This window comes from Amblyomma americanum, chromosome 5 (assembly GCF_052857255.1).
Source record: "Amblyomma americanum isolate KBUSLIRL-KWMA chromosome 5, ASM5285725v1, whole genome shotgun sequence".
Lineage (NCBI taxonomy): Eukaryota > Metazoa > Arthropoda > Arachnida > Ixodida > Ixodidae > Amblyomma > Amblyomma americanum.
In genome coordinates, this window is record NC_135501.1 from 29,881,077 (window position 1) to 29,904,420 (window position 23,344).

A 23,344-nucleotide genomic window follows, 5' to 3' on the forward strand; every position below is an offset into this window, starting at 1 on the left:
TTCGGCTTTTGTAGAACTGAATATGACGGTAAATTTTTATGGCGCAAGGGCAGCTTTGGCCAAAGGGCGCCACGGCACGAGGTAGTTTTCATTGCACAAGGTGCGGTCAAAGACCCATTTCAAAACCATTTCACCCTAAATAAGCCGAGCACCAGACCAGGGGAAAGCTTGCACCCATTGTATCACCGTTGGGTACCCGGCAGCACTGGGGATCGAACCCAGCACCTCCCGCATGCGAGGCGGATGCTCAAATCACTAGGCCACCGCTGCGGTCCTTTTGTAAAATTAGTGACATGCTTTTTGTTATCAGCCGCGCTGTGCTCGGGCTTTGTGCTTTCGAAGCTCTCTCCCGCTGTCTTGCTGTCTTTTGCAGCATGCCTTTCAGGCGTTGCCGGCATTTTATGCAATAGGCACAGTGAATATAAGTAGGAGTGGCGCAGTAATGCACAGCAAATCCACCACGGCTATTTCGAAAGCGTGTCGTAGGTTTAAAAAGAATGGTAGGGTTTCAACGTAGTTAAACCGGGTACATGTTCGAAGGCATATTTTGAGCCTGATTGTGCGAACGGTGTGCTTTGCTGGGTCGTCGGCACGTCTCGCGAAGATATTAGACTCAGCTTGAGCTCTGATCGAGGTTTAGGTGATCTGATCTGTTTGCGCCGCAGATGAAAGGTGATGAAAAGGACGATCTGCAATTCACAGCTCAAGTGCGTGTTAAAGTTAAACACAAGGCATTATCGGTTGAGGGCCATAGCGTTATGCCCTCGAGCAGTGGACCGCAAAGCTGATTTGTACGCGCGGCGGCGGGATCGGATCCCAGCCCCAGGTAGTATTTATTTATTCAAGGTGAAGGCTTCAGCCATGAATCTGCTTTTGAGACCTTTGCTCGTGAAACAGATCTTTCGTTCTAAAACACAACACACAATTACCATGAAGAAAATCGAGGGTAGAAGCACGTTTAGTTCCCTATATGTGCTCTCCTGGAACTGACACCCACACAACGGACAGAGCTGACTTGTCTTTTGGGAATTAGTCTTATCTTGTTATTTATCTCTTGAAGCGAACATGGCAGCATTAATCCCTGGCCGTGACGTTAGATGAAGCGTGTGATCGAAGCTGACGTAAAACTAAAAAAATGCTATATCCGAAATGAACGAAACAGGCTTGAGCTTGGACTCGTTGCTCAAAAAGGCGCACGGCTAGAATCTGTTGAAAGTTGAAGTGGCTGTTTCTTCGAGGCAGGTTACAAATTTTGCTTCAATACAAAGATGCCGAAGAAAGGCTGTGTATGCGACACCTGATAGTGCTCGGGGGCAAAGAAGTGGAAAAGTATACATGAAAGAGGTGCTGAGAGCTTTTAGAGAGCTGCAAAATAAGTTGCCCTAAAGCACACTTTCTACGGGAGACTATGCGGAGCACAGGTTCCACATGTGGCGATGCGCTATGCTTTCGCAGTGCACTGCCGTGGAAGTCTCTATCTGTGAGAAGTTTCGCTTTAGGCCAACTGTGAATTCTCTTTTATTGTGTACCTATGGTTTCCCTACTGCTCCTCTGCAATGCGGAGTTGAGGTGCAAGCACACTTTATTGAAAAAAAAAACAAGCGAGAATACAGGCTTTTGTATGTGTGTGTGCGTGTGACCTTATGCAGTAGCATCTTATTCTGAGCAACTCGTCTTTATGCAGGGGGCCGTGGAAGTGACTCAAGGTGCGTTGTGGCTCGACAACGAGACCAGGCAGGTTGCCGTTGAGAAGCTAAGGGATGTCCGCACCGTGCTGTGGCCGGCCGATAAATTCTTAACGGCCCAGAAACTTGAAGCTGCTTATGCCAACTTCACCGAGACAGCCTCCTCGTTCGCCGAGTTTTGGATCAAGACCCGACGCAGCTTGCGAGGCCTCGTCGGCTCCGACGTCGGCCTGCAGGAGCTGCGGATCCGTGACAGCACCGCACATCCGTACGTTCTCTACATACACGTTCTGAACGAGTTGTCCCTCTCCGTCGGGGCCTTGGCACCGCCGCTGTACTACAAAGACGGCACAAAAGCCATGCTGTACGGCGGTCTGGGCTACTGCTACGCCAAGCAGCTGTTAGGAGCTTTGGACAGCGAGGGCGTGAAGGTACGGACGGTTGCACATCAAATATTTCCTTTTAATGTTTCACGCGGGAAATAAAATGGTGTAAAAATTACTACGCAGAAAGCCAAAGTAATGTTCCAAAACCTCTGAACAGAACAGCAGTTCTCGATTTTAACGACCCGTTGGAAGTGGTAATGGAATACGTCTACTTAGAGCAAGTAGTGATCGCAGGTTCGGATCACGAGATTGAAATGGAGAGAATAAAAAATAGGGTGGAGCGCATTTGGGCAGGCTTTCTCAGGTCATGAATGATATTTTACCAATATTCCTCAATTGAAAAGTATACAACAGCTGTATCTTCCCGGCACTCACCTATGGGGCAGAAACGTTGAAGCAAAAGTAACGGTTAGAACTTCAATATATGAAAGCGCAGTGAGCTATGGAAAGGAAAATGATAGCTGCACAGTTAAAGAACCAGAAAATGGCGGACTCTGCCAGGGAATAAAAGCAGGTTAATGACATCCTGGTCGAAATCAAGAGGAAAAATGAGCTTGGGCAGGGCATGTAAAGCGAAGGCAATATAACCGCTGATCCTTAAGGTTTGTGGTTTATGGAGATTTAATGTCCTAAAACGACTCATGCTATGACGAACGCCGTAGTGAAGGGCTTCGAAAATTTCAACCGCCTGGGGTTCTTTAGGGTAGAATGACATCGCAGAGTACACCGGCCTCTAGAATTTCGCCTCCATCGAAAATCGACCGTCGCGGCTGGGATCAAAGCCCCGTCTTCAGGGTCAGCTGCCGAGGAGCACAACCACTGAGCCACCGCGGCGACCTGGTTCGTAAGGGTAACAGACTGGATTGCAAGAAAAGGCAAATGTAGCAGAGGGCGGCTGAAAGTTAGGCTGGCGGATGGTATTATGAAGTTTGCGGAGATAAGGCAGCCACAGCCGTCAAAGGACATAGTTAATTGGAGATATGAAAGAGGACTTTGTCCTGCGTTGGGCGTAGTCAGGCTTATGGTGATAATGAACCCTCAGTTGTTGATGTGTCTGGCGAAAAAGCATCATTGCGAAGTATACAGTGTGAATCCAGAACAGTACGTGGTCGCTCTAAGGTGCGGGCGAATGGTGCTTCTTGTGGTCTCTGCGCATTGAGAATTGCGCTGGTTTCCTACTGCAGTGCACCATAATCTTTTTATCACCGTGAAGAGGAGAGATCATAGGATGAGAGCTTTCGTTTGCTGCAGTCACGCATTTCTATAAATAAAATCAAAAGCATAGCAGGCGATAAAAGAATTTGACAGCTTTTACTTTATCTGCAATTGCCATCTCTTATTCCTTCGCCATTTCGTAACGAGTATAAAAAAAATGAATCCGTTTTTTTCGCATGAAGTGCGACACGTTGAGACTTGCAATGATCTGTCGACATTTCTGTGTACATATGCAATAGTTTTTCAGGGTTACTTTTCTAAGACACGTTTTCAAGTAAATATGCATGCTGGGCTTCAACGCCTGTTTAATGAAGACTGTGCGTATGAAGAGAAAACTGCGAGCTTTATTGCACAGAACCGGGCTTCCCGAACATTCTGACGTGAAAAAGCTGCGCACTATCTTCTGAATAGTTAAGGACCAGGTCTTTTACATTTATTTCGGTCACCCTGTATCATCGTTCACATAACGGCCAAAATAAACATTATTATTATTATTATTATTATTATTATTATTATTATTATTATTAATATTATTATTATTATTATTATTATTATTATTATTATTATAATTATTATTATTATTATGTTAATTATACTGGCGCTAGAATCGCACCAGCTTGCTCAGAATAAAATTCAGTTCGAAAATCAGCTTGCTAAGCTACCAATCGGTGCAGTATTTAGTTGCATTTTCTGTACAAGTAACGAAAATAGTTTTAATCGTCGCGTCCCCGCCTAAGGCCGCTAGGTCAAAATTAATGGAAGTCATGCTGAACTAAAACTCTTTGCTGTGCTAGAGTAGTGGTTTGGGATTGTTGGTCTGGTTGTATTATTAGGGAACGCAGCGCGAAACGACAAGGACGAACAAAAATCCAGGCAGGACTGGCGCTGATCAACTACCTACTGTTTATTCAGAGCGATGAGCAGCTTATAATTTCGGCCAAATCTGACATGACGGCAGGGAAACAATAGTAGAAAATAAGCAAAGGCAAAACGAAACTTTTAATCAATACCACGTGTATCGAAAACCTAAAATACTTTATACAACGGACCTAGCGTGGCAGCGAAATAAAACACTGAAAAAAATTAAAATATGATTATTAAATGTATAGCGAAGAGCAAGGCCCAAGGCCAGCGTAGCGTAGTTGAAATTGTTAAGCATGAAATTCTTTTAGCTCCTGCAGTCTTCCCAGCGTTCCATGACGTAAGGAGAACACGGAGGCGAACCTAAACGAACTTTGGCGAAAATTTCAGTTCATTCTGCCCCTGGTGCCACTTGTTGCCGCACGAGGAACACATGCGGCGACAGCGCCGCGGGAGTTGCCTTCATTACGTAACGCGCGTGAACCTCAGAGAGAAAGTGCCGTGGTGCCATCTATCAGCCTTGGCAGTAACCAGCTCAAAGTTCTTGTTTTTCGATGCGGTAGTCGGTATAAGCGAAATTCTCATCAAAATTCTGTGTAACCTTCCTCTCTTCTACGGCACGTGGCGAGCGCTCATCGCGCAGGTCGCTATCCATAGAAAGCGGCAAACAAGAACGAGCACGCTGTAGCTTTTGTAGCGCGAGCTACACTGGGCTACCAGTCGAGCAATTCGCGGTACATGGGAGATGCCGGTTGCGCGCATGCGTGGTTACCATCGCAACCGAAGAGGAGGAAAGTGCGGCTTGCGCTTCGCCGTCGCCGCGCGCCCGCTCCACCGTCAAAGGCGAGCGTGACGTGATGCGGATGAGCAGTTGTGCGCATGCGCCGATACCATGGTAACCAGAGAGACCACACAGCTGCGCCGCGTTCTTCATCGCCGCATCGCCGCACGCCGCTCTATCCCCTGAATCCCGCGTCGCATGCGCAGGACTGCGTACAAAAGGCGGAGATGTAGTGGACGTCTGTATCACGTTTGACATGCATGCAGAGAAGGAGAGTCCGGCCGCTGCTAAACGGCGGTATAGCAAGAGAAGATTAACTCTTCCGATCCTGAGGTTGTCGCCTAGCAGTTGGCTTGAAGCCGGTCGAGTATGTCGAGTATGTCTAGTTTTTCGAGTATGTGTACGTCAAACAAGGTATCACCGCTGTCAGAGATCTCCCTTCGATCGCGGTGAATAATGGTGAAGCCTGCTTTGTTCGGCTTCTGGAAAGCGGCATTATCATCCAAAGAGTCTACGTGGCACCGGGAACATCTATCAAGCAGACGATTGATGTGGTTGCCACGTGTACACCAGCCTACTGCACGGTTTCACAGTTGTGTGGGACTTTGGGTGATTTCAACAGGAAACAGGACTCTCTTCCTTCAATGTATGAAAGAAGACTTTGGGTATAATTTAGCTTCGGGCCCTCACGTCCAGACTAATCAATAAGGAACTACTATAGAGCTTAGGAAAAAAACCGTCTTTTTACTGTTTTTTTTTCATGAACACGTACCGAGCAACCTAGATTTCAACTCTACTACTATATAGAGCTTGTATACCAAAGAGGCTCTACCAAATCGAAATACTGTATCGACAAAATTAAGACCCCTGCATGCTACTTCACAGATCATCAGGCAGTCTTCGTCTCTGTCAAGCAAAACGAATAAAAGATGCGTATACCCAATGTCTCTCATCGCTAAACATACAGTGACCACAACAAGCTCAGCCAGCGAAACGTACCTCTCGCTACGTATATCCTGGCATAGCCGAGTTAAGCCACTGCCAATTTTTTTTTCTACATGTGTCTCTCCTTTTGCTGCGATGTACTGACACAGCACATTTAGCCGATCAGTGTTGCGAACGATCCGGAAAACAAGTAACCTATTACATATACTTGATCTGAAATTAAGTAATTTCAGTTGCCAATGACAGTCCAGAAAATAAGTCAACAATTACGGATTAATCGAATAGTGTTATATCTTTCATTCATAATTTATTAGCACAGCAAATATTCATTTATTTATTCATTCTCAGGGCCGAAGCATTACAGCGGGGAGTGGGCGGCCAAAACTTTAGTGCACAATTAAAAATTACAAACCAGGGTAAAGCCCGGTAACTCCTTATTATACAATGTTTGCTAAAGCACATTTTAATCGCAGGTTATCATGAATGAAAGCAATGTTGGAAGGAAGGCATTTCCAGTGTTGTGATGTTGGATGCAAATGACATGGCTCGATACCAACCTTAAGGTGATGGTCAACACGAGCAGATAAATAATGTCGCTGAAGAATAAATTCATCACGGAGGGTCGGGTGATAGTAAAGCCTGTAAAAGAAAGTTTAAGCTCAAGTTTTTTCGGCGCGGTGCTAATGAGGGAAGAGAGAGAGCGAATTTAATGATACACTGGCAGCTCGGTTATAAGAACAGGCGAAGCGAGGAGAGTGATTCTGTACCATTTCAAGTGAAGTAATCAAATTGTTAGTGCCTGGGTCCCATAGAGGAGTGGCGTGTTTCTAATTTAGATCAACTGAGTGTTTTATTATAAAGTTTTAAAGAAGGAGCAGATGAAAAAATACGGCGTGATTTAAGCTAAGGAGCAGATGAAAAAAATATGGGGCAACATACCTAACATGCGATTAGCGCTGTTATCTCCTCAAAATGCAAAGACTAGCATAGATTTTATGTGATGTGAACTCCTAAATATTTATAGAAGGAAACAGAGGCTCAGGGAGAGTTTTTCAGGTACTATATAAAGGGACTATTAAATGCACGGGAAACAAACATCACTTTACACTTGTTAATATTTAGTTACATTAGCCAGGTATTGCACAAGGTAAATATAGAATTTAGGTCTGACTGATGAATGTTAGCATCATTATGAAAAGTATTTCACGGAAGATACGAGTCATCAGCGAAAGGATGAATATTAGGCGAATCTTGAGAAGGAAGGTCGGTAATGTAAATGAGAAATTGAAGAGGGCATATTACAGATCCTTATGGGACTCCAAATTGAAGAGAACTTCGGCTGACAGAATTTTCATTGGCAACGATTACAAATGAAATCTTTGATACACAAAAAAGATTACAATCAATATTAAGCTGAAAACGTCTATGAATTACAAGTATATGGGGGACCTTGTGAAATGCTTTAGAAAACTATAAGTAAATACAGTCAGCTAACGAAGAATAGTAAAGAATACGGTGTAATTTTTCAGTAAATGATATGAGCAAAATTTCGCACGAAAATGATTTATACTTCTATTAGGCTTTTAAAGAACTGGAGTTACTTGAGGTCGATTCGAAAAGCGTAACAAGGTCCGAGCATATAATGTGTTGTCTGAATTCACAGCATGCGCTAGTAATACAAATGGGCTTATAATTATTTGGTGAATTTTTATTACGCGACTTGTAGATTGGAATCACCTTCCCAACTTTGCATTGAGCTGAAAGAGTTGATGTGTCAAGGGACATCTTAAATATTTTCGCCACTAAGGTTGAACTGTAAACACAAGTATTTTGCAGAAATTTGTAATCCATAGAATCATAGCCAAGAGAGGAATCATGCTGGAAATTGATTAGTTTGGCAAATCCAGCTTTGTCAACAATGATGTGAGGCATGAATGTGTAACTGTAATGCTGAGTTTCCGAAAGATTAGTATTTGAAACCTCTATAAATTTCTTGAAAAGTTATCGTTTGTGGGCGTATAACGTCCCAACGCGACTCAGGCTATGAGGGTAGCCGTAGTGAAGGGCTCCTGAGTTTCGACCACCTGGGTTTTGTTAACGTGCACTGACATCACACAGTTCACAGTAGTCCAGAATTTCTCCTCCATCGGAATTCGACCACCGCGGCAGGGATCGAGCCCGCGTCTTACGGGTCAGCAGCCGAGCGCCGTAACCACTGAGCCATCGCGGCGGCTTTCAAACGGTTTTGTTTAGAATAGTAGCTATTGGTTAGGTGGAACGGAGTTGATATCTGTGTCCACCAAAACAGCGGAGTTATCAAGACTGGGACTAATCGTGCGCCGAAACTCGAAAATTAGATTTCAGGAACAAGGGTAATGTGTTAGACTTGAAATTATTTTGAGCTTCCATAATGCAGCAATCTAAATATCAGATGCAGATTTGTAGGCTGTCCAGAGCGAGTTTGAGGTGATAATTTGGCCACACGCGATATAGTCGCTTTTTCGGTTAGAAGCCATTTGAACTGGTGATGTACCAAGGTGTTCGAGGATTAGACGTTATGATACGAACAGGCATGCGTTTTTCGATGAATTGATTTACATAAGTTGAAAATATGTCCGAGTTACGTTGAATAGAACGCTCATGAAAGTTAGTAAAAAATATGTCATTGAAATCAGCTAATTCATTGTTCATTGCCGGCAAATAGCTTTCCAATAGTCGCAAATTGTTTTGTTAATTTTCGTGGTTTTCGAAACATTAAGAATGAGAATAACGAGTGGTCATTTATATCTGGTAAATAAGAAACACTAGAAACAAGGTTAGACCTAGTTTCAAAGATTAGATCAAAGGTATTGGCCGAGACAGGTGTAATTGGCTCATGGTTTATGGGGGTTTAATGTCCCAAAGCGACTCGGGCTTTGACGCTGTAGTGAAGGGCTCCGGATATTTCGACAACCTGGATTTCGTTAACATTCCTGACATCACACAGTACAGCGGCCTTTAGAATTACGATGGAGGCGAAATTCGACCGCTGAGGCCGGGATCGAGCCCGCGTCTTTCGGGTCAGCAGTCTAGCACCATAACCACTAAGCCACCACGGCGGCGCGAGAAAGGTGTAATTTCAGTAGCTTGAGTGGTTAACTGTGACAATGTAAACGTAGAGCAAAGTTCTAAAAAATCGTGAGATTGAGAAGAAAAAAAGGAGACGTAACAGCTGGGTCGTTCTTCCACTTTATGTTTGGAAAGTTCGCAACCGATAAGAATATGGGGGACAAAGGAAAACATCCGACAATGCCATTAATACTGTTATGAAGTTCCGGGTGAAAAGTAGGAGTGCACGTGGGCGGACAATAACAAATGCTAAGAACTATGACCGTATAGTACAGATACCCAAATGATTTATACATTACTACTGACCTATATGCACGATGATGGAATATCGAGATAGCGTGAAGGATGCCGCCATCTCGGCGCGCCGCTGTACCACCACGATGTATAGAGAAACGTTTTGCATTTTGGAAGGTTTCCGTGTCTTGGATGTTGTCATGAAGCCACGTCTTGGTCACGGTGATAACATGAGCAGAAAATGTATCTATTGCGGATGATGAGAAGCTGTATTTCTTTAGTACGCTTCTGATATTGGTAAACAGGACGGTCACACTAGCTGGAGTGCCCATCGCCCCTCGCGCATTCTTAGCTTGGAGAGGCGGGTGAGTTGCAGCGCTGGCAAACCCACCGCGTAGCTCAATTTCTTCAACCTCATTAAAGACAGGATTATAAGTGAAGCATCTTTTGTCGACAACCCCTTTGTTGTAACGCGGTTTGGCCGGAGAATTGTAGAATTTTCCTAACCGGTGAGCATGCTGAATGGAATCGGCAGAAAATGAGGGGAACACAGAAATTATTGGATTAGTTAGTTTTTTCAGTCTGTTACCAACATTCTTTGCAATCGGGAAGGCCATAGTAAATTAAGTTGTCACGACGTGACTTGTCCTCCATTTCATCAAGCCTTGACTGAAATGAGGATGCTCTGAAGACGAATCTTGGACTTCCTCTTTTAGGCAAGGCACTGCTTGTAGAATCTGTTGAGCATATTTAGCCCGTTGTTCTCAAGTATACAGGTGATTTTAAAAACCGCGTTTGGTCTCGAGGCTTTTTGTTCATTTTTAATGCTTTCATATCGACGGTATTTACTGGTTTCCAAAGAGCGCGCTTGGATTTCCTTTAGAAACTGAAACATGTCATATTTGCTGATTCGGACCTTCAGGCAAACATTTTAATTCCAGAAGTGATTCTGAGCGGGTGGTTGGACTTGGATTGAGCTCTACATTTCTGGCACGTAACAATAAGCAAAACATTGAAAACCACTCACATAAGTTTCAAGTAATTCAAGGTTCCGCCTTTCGGTGGGCAAGGCAGTAGCAAAAAAGACCGCTTATGACTCTATAGGATTTAGTAGGCAGGTAGGCACCAACCTGCGCAAGAAGGCAGAACGGGTTGAGCATGGCTGTCGGTGCGTTGCTCCCAGGCCCTTGGCCAGCTTCGATGATGCAGACCCTTTTATAGCCATCGGTGAGGTCAGGCGGTAGACGGGAAAGGTCACGAGTGTCGAAGTGCACATGAACATCTCGGTGATAGGACAGGGGTCACCAGGACGAGATAGAAGACAGTCCACAAAACTGTTGTAGCTGATAGGCCATTCACTCGATCGGTGCAGGTGCACGCGATGTTGATTGCGTTGGCAGGCACACAGCAAAAACCTGCGCAAGAAGGCAGAACGGGTTGAGTATGATGGTCCGTGCGCTGCTGCCAGGCCCACTCCTGCTGATAGACCTATATCGCTGGTGTGCAGATATCTACAGATCCGTGATAGTCCGTGCTGCTTTCTTGCCGAACAATGCGGACGGTTTTGAGCACGTTGTCGGCGGTTCCAGAATAACTGCAGCAAAGAGAAAAATCACATGAACTTCCGCGTCGGTCGAGCTGCTCACCCCACTACCACCGCGTGAATAGTGGTTGAAGTAGTCTCCGATCTTTTGTAGCCGAAGTCTGGTGTTGTCACAGTGCTTGGTCCATTCGCTAATTCACATTTTAAATGTGGCCCGTCCTAAAACGCAGAAATAATAGTTTATATGGGGAATCGGTGCTTCTATAAATTTAAGTAAAATAAAATAGAATGACCTAACCGTACTGGCGATAAGTAAAGAATAAAATCCAATAAGAATATTCAAGTTAGGTTGAACACAATATTTGTGTTTGCTAGGATTAGCGAGACCTGGAGAAATTACGATAAATACAGGACTTATATTAACTTTCAAAGTGTTTAAAACTGCGCTGACAAGCACAAAAACATGCTTCCAAGGTATTTTCTGAGGCTCTGGCATTGTGCTAACTACGCAAACACGTCATCTCATTTCAAAGTCGAATTCATGACCGTTGCTCTCCAATACACACTATCCTGTAATGGTAAGTGAACGAAATAAGTTCTGTGTTAGGCCTTCAATTTTGTAGTTTGAAACAATATAATGCCATACTTTTTCTTGATCTATAATTGCCAGGTACTGACGCTGTTCCGCGGAAATTTTAATGAAAATCGGAGAGGTCGTTTTGTTCTTGAAACCTCCTTCAAAGTTCACCTTTTTAAGTTGTTTGAATTCTAGACGATTTCAACGCATAATTAAATATAATTTGCCTTTCTATAAGTACTCATTTTCTCCGGGAATAGCAAATCGAGCGGATTAACGCTGAGGAAAAAATTAGTCTCAGATTCTTACTTCTTCTTGTCCCATTATAATTCTAAGAACTGTCCTCATTGAAACGCCTTTCTTTTTCAGCATTATTTGCTATTTTTTGCTGCCAACTTATTGAAGCGAAAATATTTTTGCATTTCTTCTCATAGGAAATTTTACATAAAATTACTGGACAAATAATGAGGCTCAACAAAATTTTTATTTTACCTTCTGTACTTGTCCAACTTAGCAATTGAGCGAAATCACAAAACCGTCGTTTTCCACCGAATGTGATATGCAACTTTTTCAAGAAAACTACAGGGTATCCTGCAGAAACTAAGCACGATTCCCTTGTGTCAAAACATTTGCCCCTCACATACAGAATTTCATTGAAAACAAAATGGTCATGTGACCTGGATTACCGTTCTTATCTGAACACAACCATTTATACAAGATGTTTCACCAGCAATTTACACATAATGTAAAATTACGATTTTTGAGTTACAGGAGCGCTTTTTTCGACATGGCATTGTCAGCGGTGTAGTACATCAGCAATACCATTTGTTGGGCGAGTTGGTGCTTACGATGATCCATAACAGCGCGACAGATGGGACAGAGAAGAGAGGACACAACACAGAGCGCTGACTCACAACTAAAACGTTTATCGGCCGCCAGCCAATATAAATACTGCCCTGGTGGCCGGGAAGGATACAAGCACGCTTGACTTGCGTGACATTCAAAATCGCCAGTATATCAGGCATGTGTCAACAGGTAAGAGCCATACGTGGGAAATGTCACCGCTGCACCGCTATCACCGTGGGAAATATCACCACTTTTGATGTAGCGGTGATATTTCCCACTAAAGAACCTGAATGGTGCACAAGCCACTTGCAGGAAGCTCCACATTGGACAAATAATGTTTGCTATCTCTCTGCCTTTAGAAGTTTTTTAAAAAGAATGCATTTGTATATTGTATCCTTAAAATCCGTTCATTACTGTCACTTATTTTTGCAGTCCATAACAGACCTTTTTAAAGAAAATTTTGAATTCCGTGCTCCACTCGCGCATTGAAAATATTTTTCGAGCACTATTTTCATCCAGTCTATAAGCCTTCAATATCGATAAAAGCAGGATCCGCAGCAAGTATTACACAAAAACATGGTACATAGCTTGCGCTCTGTGGTATTAATTTTGAACAAAAATATAGTTCTTGGATTTTACCTTCATAGTGCAAGGTAGCTGTGTAAGTTTGTTAGACATTTTTTTCTGAGACTGCAGTTTTAAGCACTTTACAAAACATTGTTACTAGCACGTCCTCAAAACACTGCTCGCAATTTAACTTGTGCATGCGACTTACACTAATTCCATTGGATGTTCGAAAACACTGAATTACACAGACCACCGCTACAAATAGCACTGGATTATCACAAGTGTCAGTTACTAACCTACACACATATCTGAAATATTAACACCAGCAGCATTAAAAGGCTGCTTAACATGTCAAGCTTATTCAATTGAAAATAAATTGAAGAGCCTGCGTGAAGTAAACAAAAGGTCACGAAGACCTGTAGATTACAAGTGTATTTTTTTTAAATGGAGGACAATAAACAACATTTGAAACCACAATTGTTGGACAGGTATTAGAGATAGGGACTAACTTGAAAATCAGCACCTAAAAGTAATCAAAATGGTATAATAGCAAATCTTCAAAAACAATGCAGAGTTGACTTGAAAACTTCTTCGCTACACTTCAGGCTAACTGGTGCTGTCAGGTAAGATTAGCTAAAAACATGTTATGCACCAGACAATTCCCAGTGGCTAGTTCTTAGTGGCTAACTTCAAGGTGCAGATTACAAACTACAGTAAAAAAAATACTAAACAGACATCCTAAAGCAGCCCACTAAATTTATAGTAAAATATCACAGGTATCCAAACTCTATCGTTTGTGTTTGTTCTTGAGAAACACATAGGAAAAACAAAACCTTACAAAACGTATAAAATACATTCACTAAATCTGGCGCTTCGCTGCCGAGGAAAACAGCATGGTGGAGCGGGAGGAGAGATTCAATTTAACACACAATCACATAAAAACAACACAAAACAAAATTTACACTCAATATATGGAGGCCTATGCTCTAGAGAAAGTTTACGTGCCCCGAAAAATATGTTAGCCACCCATTTGAAGAAGCCTGTCACAAATTAAATGCAGTACTCATAACTTATATAGAAAAAATTAGAATACAGAAGCATATCCACACATGCTTTTCAATCTAGCTAACAAGTAATGACTAATGCTGAAGCACGAAGAATTAGTCAACCTTTTATTACGTGACTGTGCGTACTACAAGCAAAGCAAAAACACATGGGCTAAGGTCAAAGCGCTAAGGACATAGGCATTCTGTTTGATTGGGGGAAAGGCATTTATCACCTTCACTTTAGGACGAAGTGAAGAAAAATTCCAGAAAAGTTCCCATGGCAACTGATCAGACTAAGGACTAGTAACTTTGTGATTAAATAAGCAATTGAATCTCTGAAGACCTGTGTCTCAGCACATATTTGCTTGAAAACCTAATTGTTCACCAAACCATTGTCACCATTTTTTTTCTAATTAAAGGATATGTGTAAATGCTAGCAAATGTCATGTGACAGAACAGGAAGTCTAATAAAAACATTTAAAAAAATTACAAAATGCTGACAGTGCTCCCAGGAAGCTGTCCGAGCTCGATGCAAAAAGATAAAAACCATGATTAGCCCATGCAGGCACAAGAAACCAGTGGGGTGATGATTCTTAGGGTGAACGAAATGTTGCTGTTCCTGTTTGTCATGTCTTTCCATGCTGTCACATAATGTGAGTACAGCATTTGTCAAAGCTTAGAGCCCAAGGAATTCGCTTCTGAGCCTTGTTGGGCATCGCTAGCATTCCAGATATCTTGAAGGTACAGAAAATCTTGCCTTGATCACCGTGAATATTGGACACCCATGGATGCTCAGAGGCCTTGTTACACGGCGTAGAAGCCAAACCCTTTGGCTCTGTACTTTTTTACAAAGGCTGTACATCAGTTTTCTCAGAGATTCATGCTGATATTGTTTTCTTTTTCTTCCCTTTGGCCAACTGTATCATGTCAACATTGATAACTTATAGCAGCACAGTTTGTGTTCCTCTACCAGTGTTCCAAACAGTACTAAAAAACTAGACATGTAAAACATGTACAGGCAGATAGAAGAGGCAGCTGTGAAGGAAAGACGAAGTGGTTTTTAAAAACTGATGAGCTCAAAACCATCGAAGTGTGGTTTATTTTAAGCCAAGTCTCTAAAAGCACTATCAAGAAAGGTCAACAGACAGAGAGCCTTCTTTAGATTTTCCAAACGGAACACCCAGAAGGCTGCAAACAGCTGAATTTCCACAGAAGCGATGAGGTTTTCACTACAAGGTGATGGCCAATGAACAGGAAAACTGCGCCTTGATAGGTGAGGAGGCATGCTGTAAGTGCTTGGTCCTGCAAAATTAAAAACAGAATATCACTGCTATTTTTTCTAACACTTGTAGAAGTGCAAAAAAAAAAATACTGTTGCATTTCAGTATAATAGACATTATGACTACACTATCCTAGGGATGAAATCATGAGGGGGCGGTCTCCCGTCCTCAAAGTGAGAAATTTTGCATAGAAAAACCATGCTCAACCCAATTTTTTAAGAATAAAGTCAAAGAAATGCAAGGTTCAAACATGTCCCTGTCCGATTTTTAAAGATAATGGTAACCAGGCTATTGTACTTGGAGCTATCAACACTGTCTAGCTTCCACTTCGTTGCCCACCACTATGTGCAAGAGACCTTGGCGACAAGTTTCGTATCAAAACTTTTTCATTCATGATTCGTTAGTATCGATGAAACATTTTGCGAGAATTTTTCTCCGAAACCAAAGTGTCCATATTACAGCGGCACGACTGTACATATGATTTGTCCATTAGAGCCATGATCACATTTTGTGGGCCACCACAACTGTGCAAAACTGAAACAAAATGCTGCAATGGCCTCCCTGCCAAAGATTTGAAAACCATATTCTAGTTATAAGACAACTGATCTGCTCAATCTCATTTAATTGCAACCAGTGCAGCAACAGTCTAACTGTAATCGAACTAGAGGCTAAAGAAACAATGGTGAGCCACTGCTCATAAGGGAGCGTGATACAAAGTGCGTATTCGAAAGGTACAGCTGCACACGAAAGCTACCACTCTTGCTTTATCCGTGACATTTCATACATATGGCGACTACAGGAATTTTTGCTGAGCATCGAAGAAGCAAATGTTCTCTAGGGAATCACATTTTGAGCACCTATAACAGCCCGGGAAGCAACAATCAGTACTTTGCAATCATATTTGCATGTGTATAATGAAGACGTAAAAATACAAAACTGTTATGGTGTTGTTCAAAGTGTATATCGCCATTATACACAGTTTGTGAAGTAGCGCTCCACAATTATTGGATGCCATCGAAGACTACTACACAAAGCACTCTTTTCCAACTGAAAATGAAAAATAGCTGCACCGTATGCAGACCTCATTACCATTTTTCAATAAAATGACAAAACCACAGTCGCAAAAGCAAATAATGGTGATCGCCTCTAAATAGTTTCTTTCAAGTCTAAAGAAACCACAACCGTTTCAACATTGGATTATTGGTTATTTGAAAAGAGTGGTAGTGAACACGCGGAAAATGAGACAGTAACAATGCAAATCCCAAAATAGCAGCGTGTTAGTACGCTGTATCTGGTTGCACAAGTAACTATGCCTGAATTTTAAAGAAAATCCCTTGAGGGTCAGCAGCTCCTTACTGTCACTCTTTGTATCCCGCCTATTTGCAAGATAATGAAACACCAGGGCTTTGTGCCAGCCTCATTGTAAAATAAATAATCACAAAACCCAAGCTTTGCTAAAGCTCGTGATATCAATGCCTAAATTTGAGTAAATTCTGCGCCTAAAAGGTAGTCATCTGATGCTCAGATAGATACTGAGCTGCTATCTTCGTACAAAAATTTCAGTTCCCGCCTATGTCCACCAATCATTTGCACAAAAATACCTACAAGTGTTGCAGGGAGCATCTTTCTTTGTGACTTAACTCTGAACTGTTTGGTACTGCTTGTCGATTGAACTTATGCAACCTTGGAGTTCTTCATAGATTATAACCTGGATAGAACAATGTCCAGTCAGGTTTGATACCAAACAAATCAGCATGAATAAAATGTAGTCGTTCGCATTACTGACTCTAATAGTGATAGGGGAACAAGGCAATGAAGTATGTGATGCTTTGAAATTAAAGCAGCTGTTATATTTTCACAAATAGTGACAGCACGTTTATACTGCACCCATCGAAGTTATGCCGCAACGAACCGCAGAACATTATGCAAGAACTGACAGCTGTTGCTTTCTCGCTTTCACGCGTGTTCCAGTGACAAAGAGATTGTGCCATTGACTGAAAGCAACAAATAATCAGACTGGAATTCTAAATGTGGCGGCTGAATCTATGACGCAGAATAAAAGTATGGACTTCAGAAGCTTTGAGCACATTCATTTGCTGCGACGTGCACGATAAGCAAAATTGTTTTTTGTGGGGAACCATGGCATTTTTAAAAAAGCAACCTGAATTTTTTTATGTTAATAGCGATGCCGCATACCTCGTTCTGCGAACATGCATGAAATTATGAGTGGACAAAAATGCTGCACATATCCAAACTAAAATGACACAAATGCTTCGGAGGGCACTAAAATAAAAATGGCGAAAACCTACAGCCGATTGCAAGGTGTACTACATTGCAGACGCAAGCAGACTTGTACAGAGCGCTCGTGCGGTGCTTTGCGGAATGAAGGAGAACTTATAACGCAGGCAGTGGGATTGACCGACAATGCAGGTGCTCAAGCGCTGGCGCATAGTCATATAAAACAACCCATAGACTAGCAGCGCGTCGTTAAGAAAACTGCGCTAATGTTTTGCTCCATTCCGCAGCACAGTGCTCCAGCGCTCCACACAAGCCTGCTCACGTCTTTATCGTACAACGATATTTAAGACACAAAATCACTTACCATGACGGCGAGACGGATGTGAGACGGCAGGGATTCAAAAATATCCTTCCGGGCAGCAGTGTCGAGGTAGAAATTTCTCTCCTGCTGGCCAAGGGCGCGGCAAAGCCAGCGCTTGTCTCAATTCGCTCACAAGGGCGCCATAGCGCCATTCGCAAACCAGAGCGAGGGGCAAGCTCAGCCGTCGTTTACGATATCCACTTCAGTGAACTCGGTTAAGCATCCCTCTTTCCTTTCTCCATCGCGCATCGAAAAGCAGCAGTGTCAAGCGCGAAATCGCCGCTCACGATATCCGTTCCAAGAGAGGCTGCAGACAACCTGCCGTGCTCAATTCTGCGACGCAGTCCGAGACGGCCCCGCTGGCGCTGCTACGCCTAGCGCCTACGTCGCTCATTCACAGCGTCCGCACACACGACTCTCTCGCCGTCTTCTGATCCTTTGCGCCGCTTGCTGTCGATTACATCTCGACCGAAACCATAACTTGCTGCTTCGTTCCGGAACTAAGCGAAACAGATAAAGGTACACAGTTCCACTGGCGCGTTCTTTTGAACAGCAGCAGCAATTCGACCTCGCTCTGTCTCAGTTGCCGTACGGTGTTTTTTTCTACACCGTTCGGAACGTTCGGTATGGCGACAGCCACTCCGTTAGATACGGCTGATGAACGATTGCGGACCTCGTTAGCACACCGTCAGTTCTAGCTGGTGTTGCTTCGGTGTTTATGATATCAAGTGCACCGTTTTACCGGTATTCTCGTCTGGCGATGCGGAGTTCTAAAGCGGACGAACACCGATAAACCTCCCATCTCATGTCATTCGTGTTCAGTGTGTACAATCTTCGCCCCAGACATGTATTGTATGAACCTGGCGATAAAGTGTGCGTCTGGACGCCTATTCGCCGCCGTGGACTCTCCGAAAAACTATTACGGCGATACTTCGGGCCCTATGTTGTTCTGAGACATTTAACCGACGTATCGTATGAGGTGGTGTCAGACGGGCGATCGACATCTAAGCGACACCAGCAACAAGTCGACGTCGTCCATGTTTTACGTATGAAGCCGTACTACTCGGACCAATCTTGACCTCCTACTTTTTTTTTGTTACCATCGAGTCTATGCTTCCTGAGGACGGGGGCAAATGCCGCATTCAACAAGATGCCAAAGATGAGGACTGAGTCTACGAGCGCGAGGCTGGGAGAGAAAGAAGCTCAAACGCAGGACTCTTTCTGGTTGACCACTAAACGGATTCTATCTTTAAGCCCTTCTTGGAGTACAACCGAGTGATGACAACATTTTCAACCAACCTGCTAGTTAGCCCTCCTTAGCTATAATCTGATGTACTACACCGCTGACAATGCTATGCCGAAAAAAGCGCTCTTCTAACTCAAAAAACTTAATTTTAAAAATAGTCTATAGTCTTTGGTGAGATGCCTAGTATAGGTATATATACAGGATGTCCCAGCTAACTTTAGCCACAGTATAAAGTAATCCCGCGGCACTCTAAAAGGACGGGGCCAAAGGCATGTTGCTGGCTATTGCATGCAGCAACTCAAATTATTTTTTTTTGTGTATTAGGCTTAGTTGCATAATTAGCCGAGATTAATTAACCAACTTCGCAAGCTTCGAAGATAGGCTATAAAGACCAATGAGAAAGTTGTAGAACAGTCCGCGAATCGTTCCGTTGAACAGTTTCTAACTTTCTATCTAATAGGTATCGGCTTTTCGCTATCCGCAGATGCCCGCGGAATGCAAGAAAATACCACGTGAAATGACCGCTTGCGCGCCACGATTGTAGTGCTGTCAAACGTTCCGCCCAACAAACCAGCCTCTCATTTATCCGGGTGTGCTGCCGCTTAAAAAGGCGACAGGGCTGCGACGCAGGCGCTGGCTGCGCGATTTATGCGAGCGCAGGCGATAAGGACTGTGTCTGCTTGTCGCTATCATCAAGCTCCCTCAAGGGAAGCATACTGCTGGCGTAAATCGCACAGCCAGCTGCTGCGTCGCTGCCCTGTCCCCTTTTTAAGCGGCAGCACACCTGTTCGTTCCTACAGCAAACGTTTGAGAGCATTGCAGTCGCGGTGTGCAAGCGGCCATGTCAGGTGGTATATTTTTGTATTTCGGGGGCATCTTCAGTGAGCGAAAAATAGCTTATGCGTAATAGATGGAGAGTTGAAAACTTTTCAATCAGACGTTTTGCGGACCGTTCTACAACCTTCTCATTGGACTTTTTCGCTGGTCTTCGTTGCTTGCGAAGTTGGTTAATTAATGTCCACTAATTATGCAGTTAAGCTCAATAAAAAAAGTAGTGGGACTTGCTCCATGCAATAGCCAGCATGATGCATATGGTCGCGTCGTCTTAAAACTGCCTCGGCGTATATTAGACAGTTTTAGTTGACCGGAGCGGCATCCCGTTCCGCTCAGGCCGCCCAGCGGGAACACAACTGCGCATGCGCAGTCCGCTTGGCCCTGAGCGGGCTACCGGAGCGCACCTCCCATTCCGCTCGCAGACGACCCTAGCGGAGCGAGCCTTGCGAGATGGCCCCCTCGGCAGCGGAGCAAGATGGCTGCCCCCAGCGAGTCAAGCATGCAGAGTTCGCCGTCGAATTTTTCTGTAAGCGGTGCTAATTCGTCGCAGCAGAGGCTGCGGAAACGCTTCCGTATCGACGAAGATTTGCTGCTTCTTCAGGAAGTAGTGGCTCGAAATCCATTCTAGAGCCCGGAAAACTGGACAGCGGTGTTAAAAAATGTGTTCGCTGTGGGACGCGAACTGACGTTTCGTGCGATCAAAGACCGCACGGAGCTGTTGGTGGGTTACTTCCGCCAAGAGACCGAGCCAACCTTCGGAAGTAAGTGGCATGTTATGTATGTATACTGAGCATAAGTATTCCCACGCCGACACTGTCGCAACAGCTGCCGCATTTTTTTTTCTCGCGCGCACTGCACATTTCTTTAATCTCAGATCCGCAACGGAGGAGCAGTACACGGAGAGAGATCAGCTGCTCCAGGAAATCTCGGATATTGCCCGGGATGGGGGCTACATGCTCAGGACGGTGCCGAGAAAGGCCAGTTCCACGCTCGCAGCGAAAAGGAAGCTGCCCACTGGCAAGAATAGCCAAGCGCAACAAAACCGGCTCGCAGGATGCAAAAATATTTTTATCGATGATGAGCCAGAAGAAAACAGCCAGTTTACGGATGGTAAGCATCTTCGTGTTTTTCCTGCTCGTTGTTTATTGTTGGCCTCTCCTGAAATGGCATTTATGTCCACAGCGAGGGACTGACATACGTGTAATTAAATCAAGGAGTGGATATATACGATTGCTTAGTTATGCAGACATGAATTCAAGCTGGGGTAGACTTTAAGACGTTGGCGTGAAAGCATATGGCAACTTTTGCTTATGGCGAGTTCGGTGGTTAGAGGTGGTATTCATAAAATTTTGGTATTACTTAGTACAGATTGATTTATTAAATCCCAGGAAAAGTGTTGCATGCTACTTGTGTCAATGCAAACGAAAAGTGGTTATTAAATTTTGTTCTTAAATTGTATTCTACCTGTTTACCTTCCTATCGCAAGCATAACACAGGCGCATTTCTGCATTAAAGCTGTGCATTAACAGTAGTCATGCCCCTGTAATGACCTGTCAGTGTTTGTCAGTATAGACCTCCTGCATGTTTGTAAACAGACGAGGTGGTGCTGCAGTCGCTAGCGAGCTCGTGGTAGGCAAAAGGTCGGGGAGTGGCGTCGCGGATAGGTGTTGAGCGCGGGTTTTCAAGGCTTGTAGGCGCATTTCCAGTTTCTGCGAATCATAGCAATGGTCGATGCTTCCAACTTAGTAATTTGTCGAAGTACACGAGCTCGCGTTGGCCACGTGCGGCCTATAAAGAGAAATAGTTTGCCACTGTGTATTGTATATATGGTTAGTAGTAAACATGTAGAAAGCATTCCTGCCGTTTATTTATGCGCTAGGCATTGAATAAAACAAGTTTTGACACTCTGCACTAGCCGGAATGATTGGACAGTAGTGAGGGGAACTGCTGGCGTTGTTTCGTCGGAGCAGACATGCGCTCATCGTCTGCTGACATACGTACGTGTCGCGCTGCGCGAAAAGTGGGGACGGCGTCGTGTCCCTGATCTCCTGTCTCGCTTAGCGCTGTTTTTGGCCGCATGACCACGCACCAGCCAGGCCGACTTGTCCTCTTGTTAAGCTGGTCGATTTGGTAAAAATTTTTGATTTCTAGAATTATTTTCTTTCCTAGCCCTGAAGTCTAGTTTCGTCAGGAAAAATTATAGCAAAATATTGAGTACAAATTTATAAATTACGCTTTTTAGAAGTGTGGTCGTCAAAAATTGTGAGGTAATTTCTTTGATTTCAGTGCCGCATTTCTTTGACCAAAGCGAAAACGAAGGTGCCATAAACGAGGGAATAAAACTTTAAGGTTCGTTTTCTGACCTCTGACATTTTCTGCGACTGTATCTCTCACCTTCGTAATTCGCATGAAAATCAAATGATTCCATTTGTCGCAAACTATTCCTGAGTCGTTGAGGAGCGTAATAAATCTCTAGATTTTTTTCCCTACACGTGCAGTACTGTGTTAGTTATTTTTTGTAAGAAACGTTTTCGTGTAACTATGCATGCATAAGTACTGATCATATAGAAAAAGAACTAATCGCGTCATCAACAGAACATTGCTTTTTGTACATGCTGGCATAAAAAAACTGCGCACTATCTACTCAATTATTTGAGACCTTGGGGAGACTTGACGACGGTGTTAATTATAGTTACCCAGAACTGCACCAGGTATAGCTATAAATAAAAGGAATTACTGAAACTAGCGTAAGAATTTCATATTTGCACCAAGTTTAGTTACATAACGCATGCATGAATAATAAAAACACTTTTCATTGCCGCGTCCACTCTCAATCTCGCCACGTGTCTGTTAGTAGCACGCCTGCGGCTGCTTCTTTCCAAACAAGCTTTGCGATCATGTATTACCTCATGAAACATGACACATGCATGATGCAATGAAAAAGCATATGGCGTTTAGCACACTTAAGGTACGCTATTCTAAGCAGTCACCAACGCGACCGCGCAAGATTTACATAACTTATCAGACTTCTTTCTACTCGAATGAAATAATTACGTCGTCATATCAAGAAACAGTTTCAAGTAAGTATTTAATGCCATAAAAGGAGCCATTAAAACATGGTGTGCTATTAACAAAAAAACGCATTCCTTGGGTGCGAGTGAACCTGTCGGCGCCCCGTGCACAAGGTGATAAGTACGTGTGCAGCTACATATGTCTGTTTTCGGTGAGCAATTATCAGCCTACTATCCTGAAGTTCAGGTGAATGAACGCAGTAACTTGCATGCTATTAAGTGCATTGAGTGGCAGTGCCTATCGACTCCCAGACTTCGCGCTTAACTACCGTGGCCCAATGCCTTTTAGCCAGTTTCCGAATGCGGCATTTATGCGCGAGAAACCTATCGAGGCTAATTTAATATTTTTTATGCTACTACGCGGATCCAGCAGTGACGCAGCTGGTCAATACATGCTGCTTCTGCAGTGCACAGGCTTGAAGCAGCCGCCGGTAACTGCGGCAGCTGCGGTAGGCACGGGCAAGGGGAACCTGTTTTGCCTACCATGCGAAAGTCGCTGCTAACGTCAGCGCCACCGCAT

General features: G+C 43.7%; 1 protein-coding gene across 1 annotated transcript in view; it reads left to right on the forward strand.

Moving 5' to 3' along the window:
- The window catches only part of LOC144133773 (neprilysin-1-like), a 64,265-nt gene that overhangs the window by 12,583 nt on the left and 28,338 nt on the right, over positions 1–23,344 (forward strand). The window contains exon 2 of the mRNA XM_077666882.1: positions 1,685–2,116. Coding sequence (XP_077523008.1) covers positions 1,685–2,116 — 432 coding nt within the window. The remainder of the gene's footprint in view (positions 1–1,684; positions 2,117–23,344) is intronic.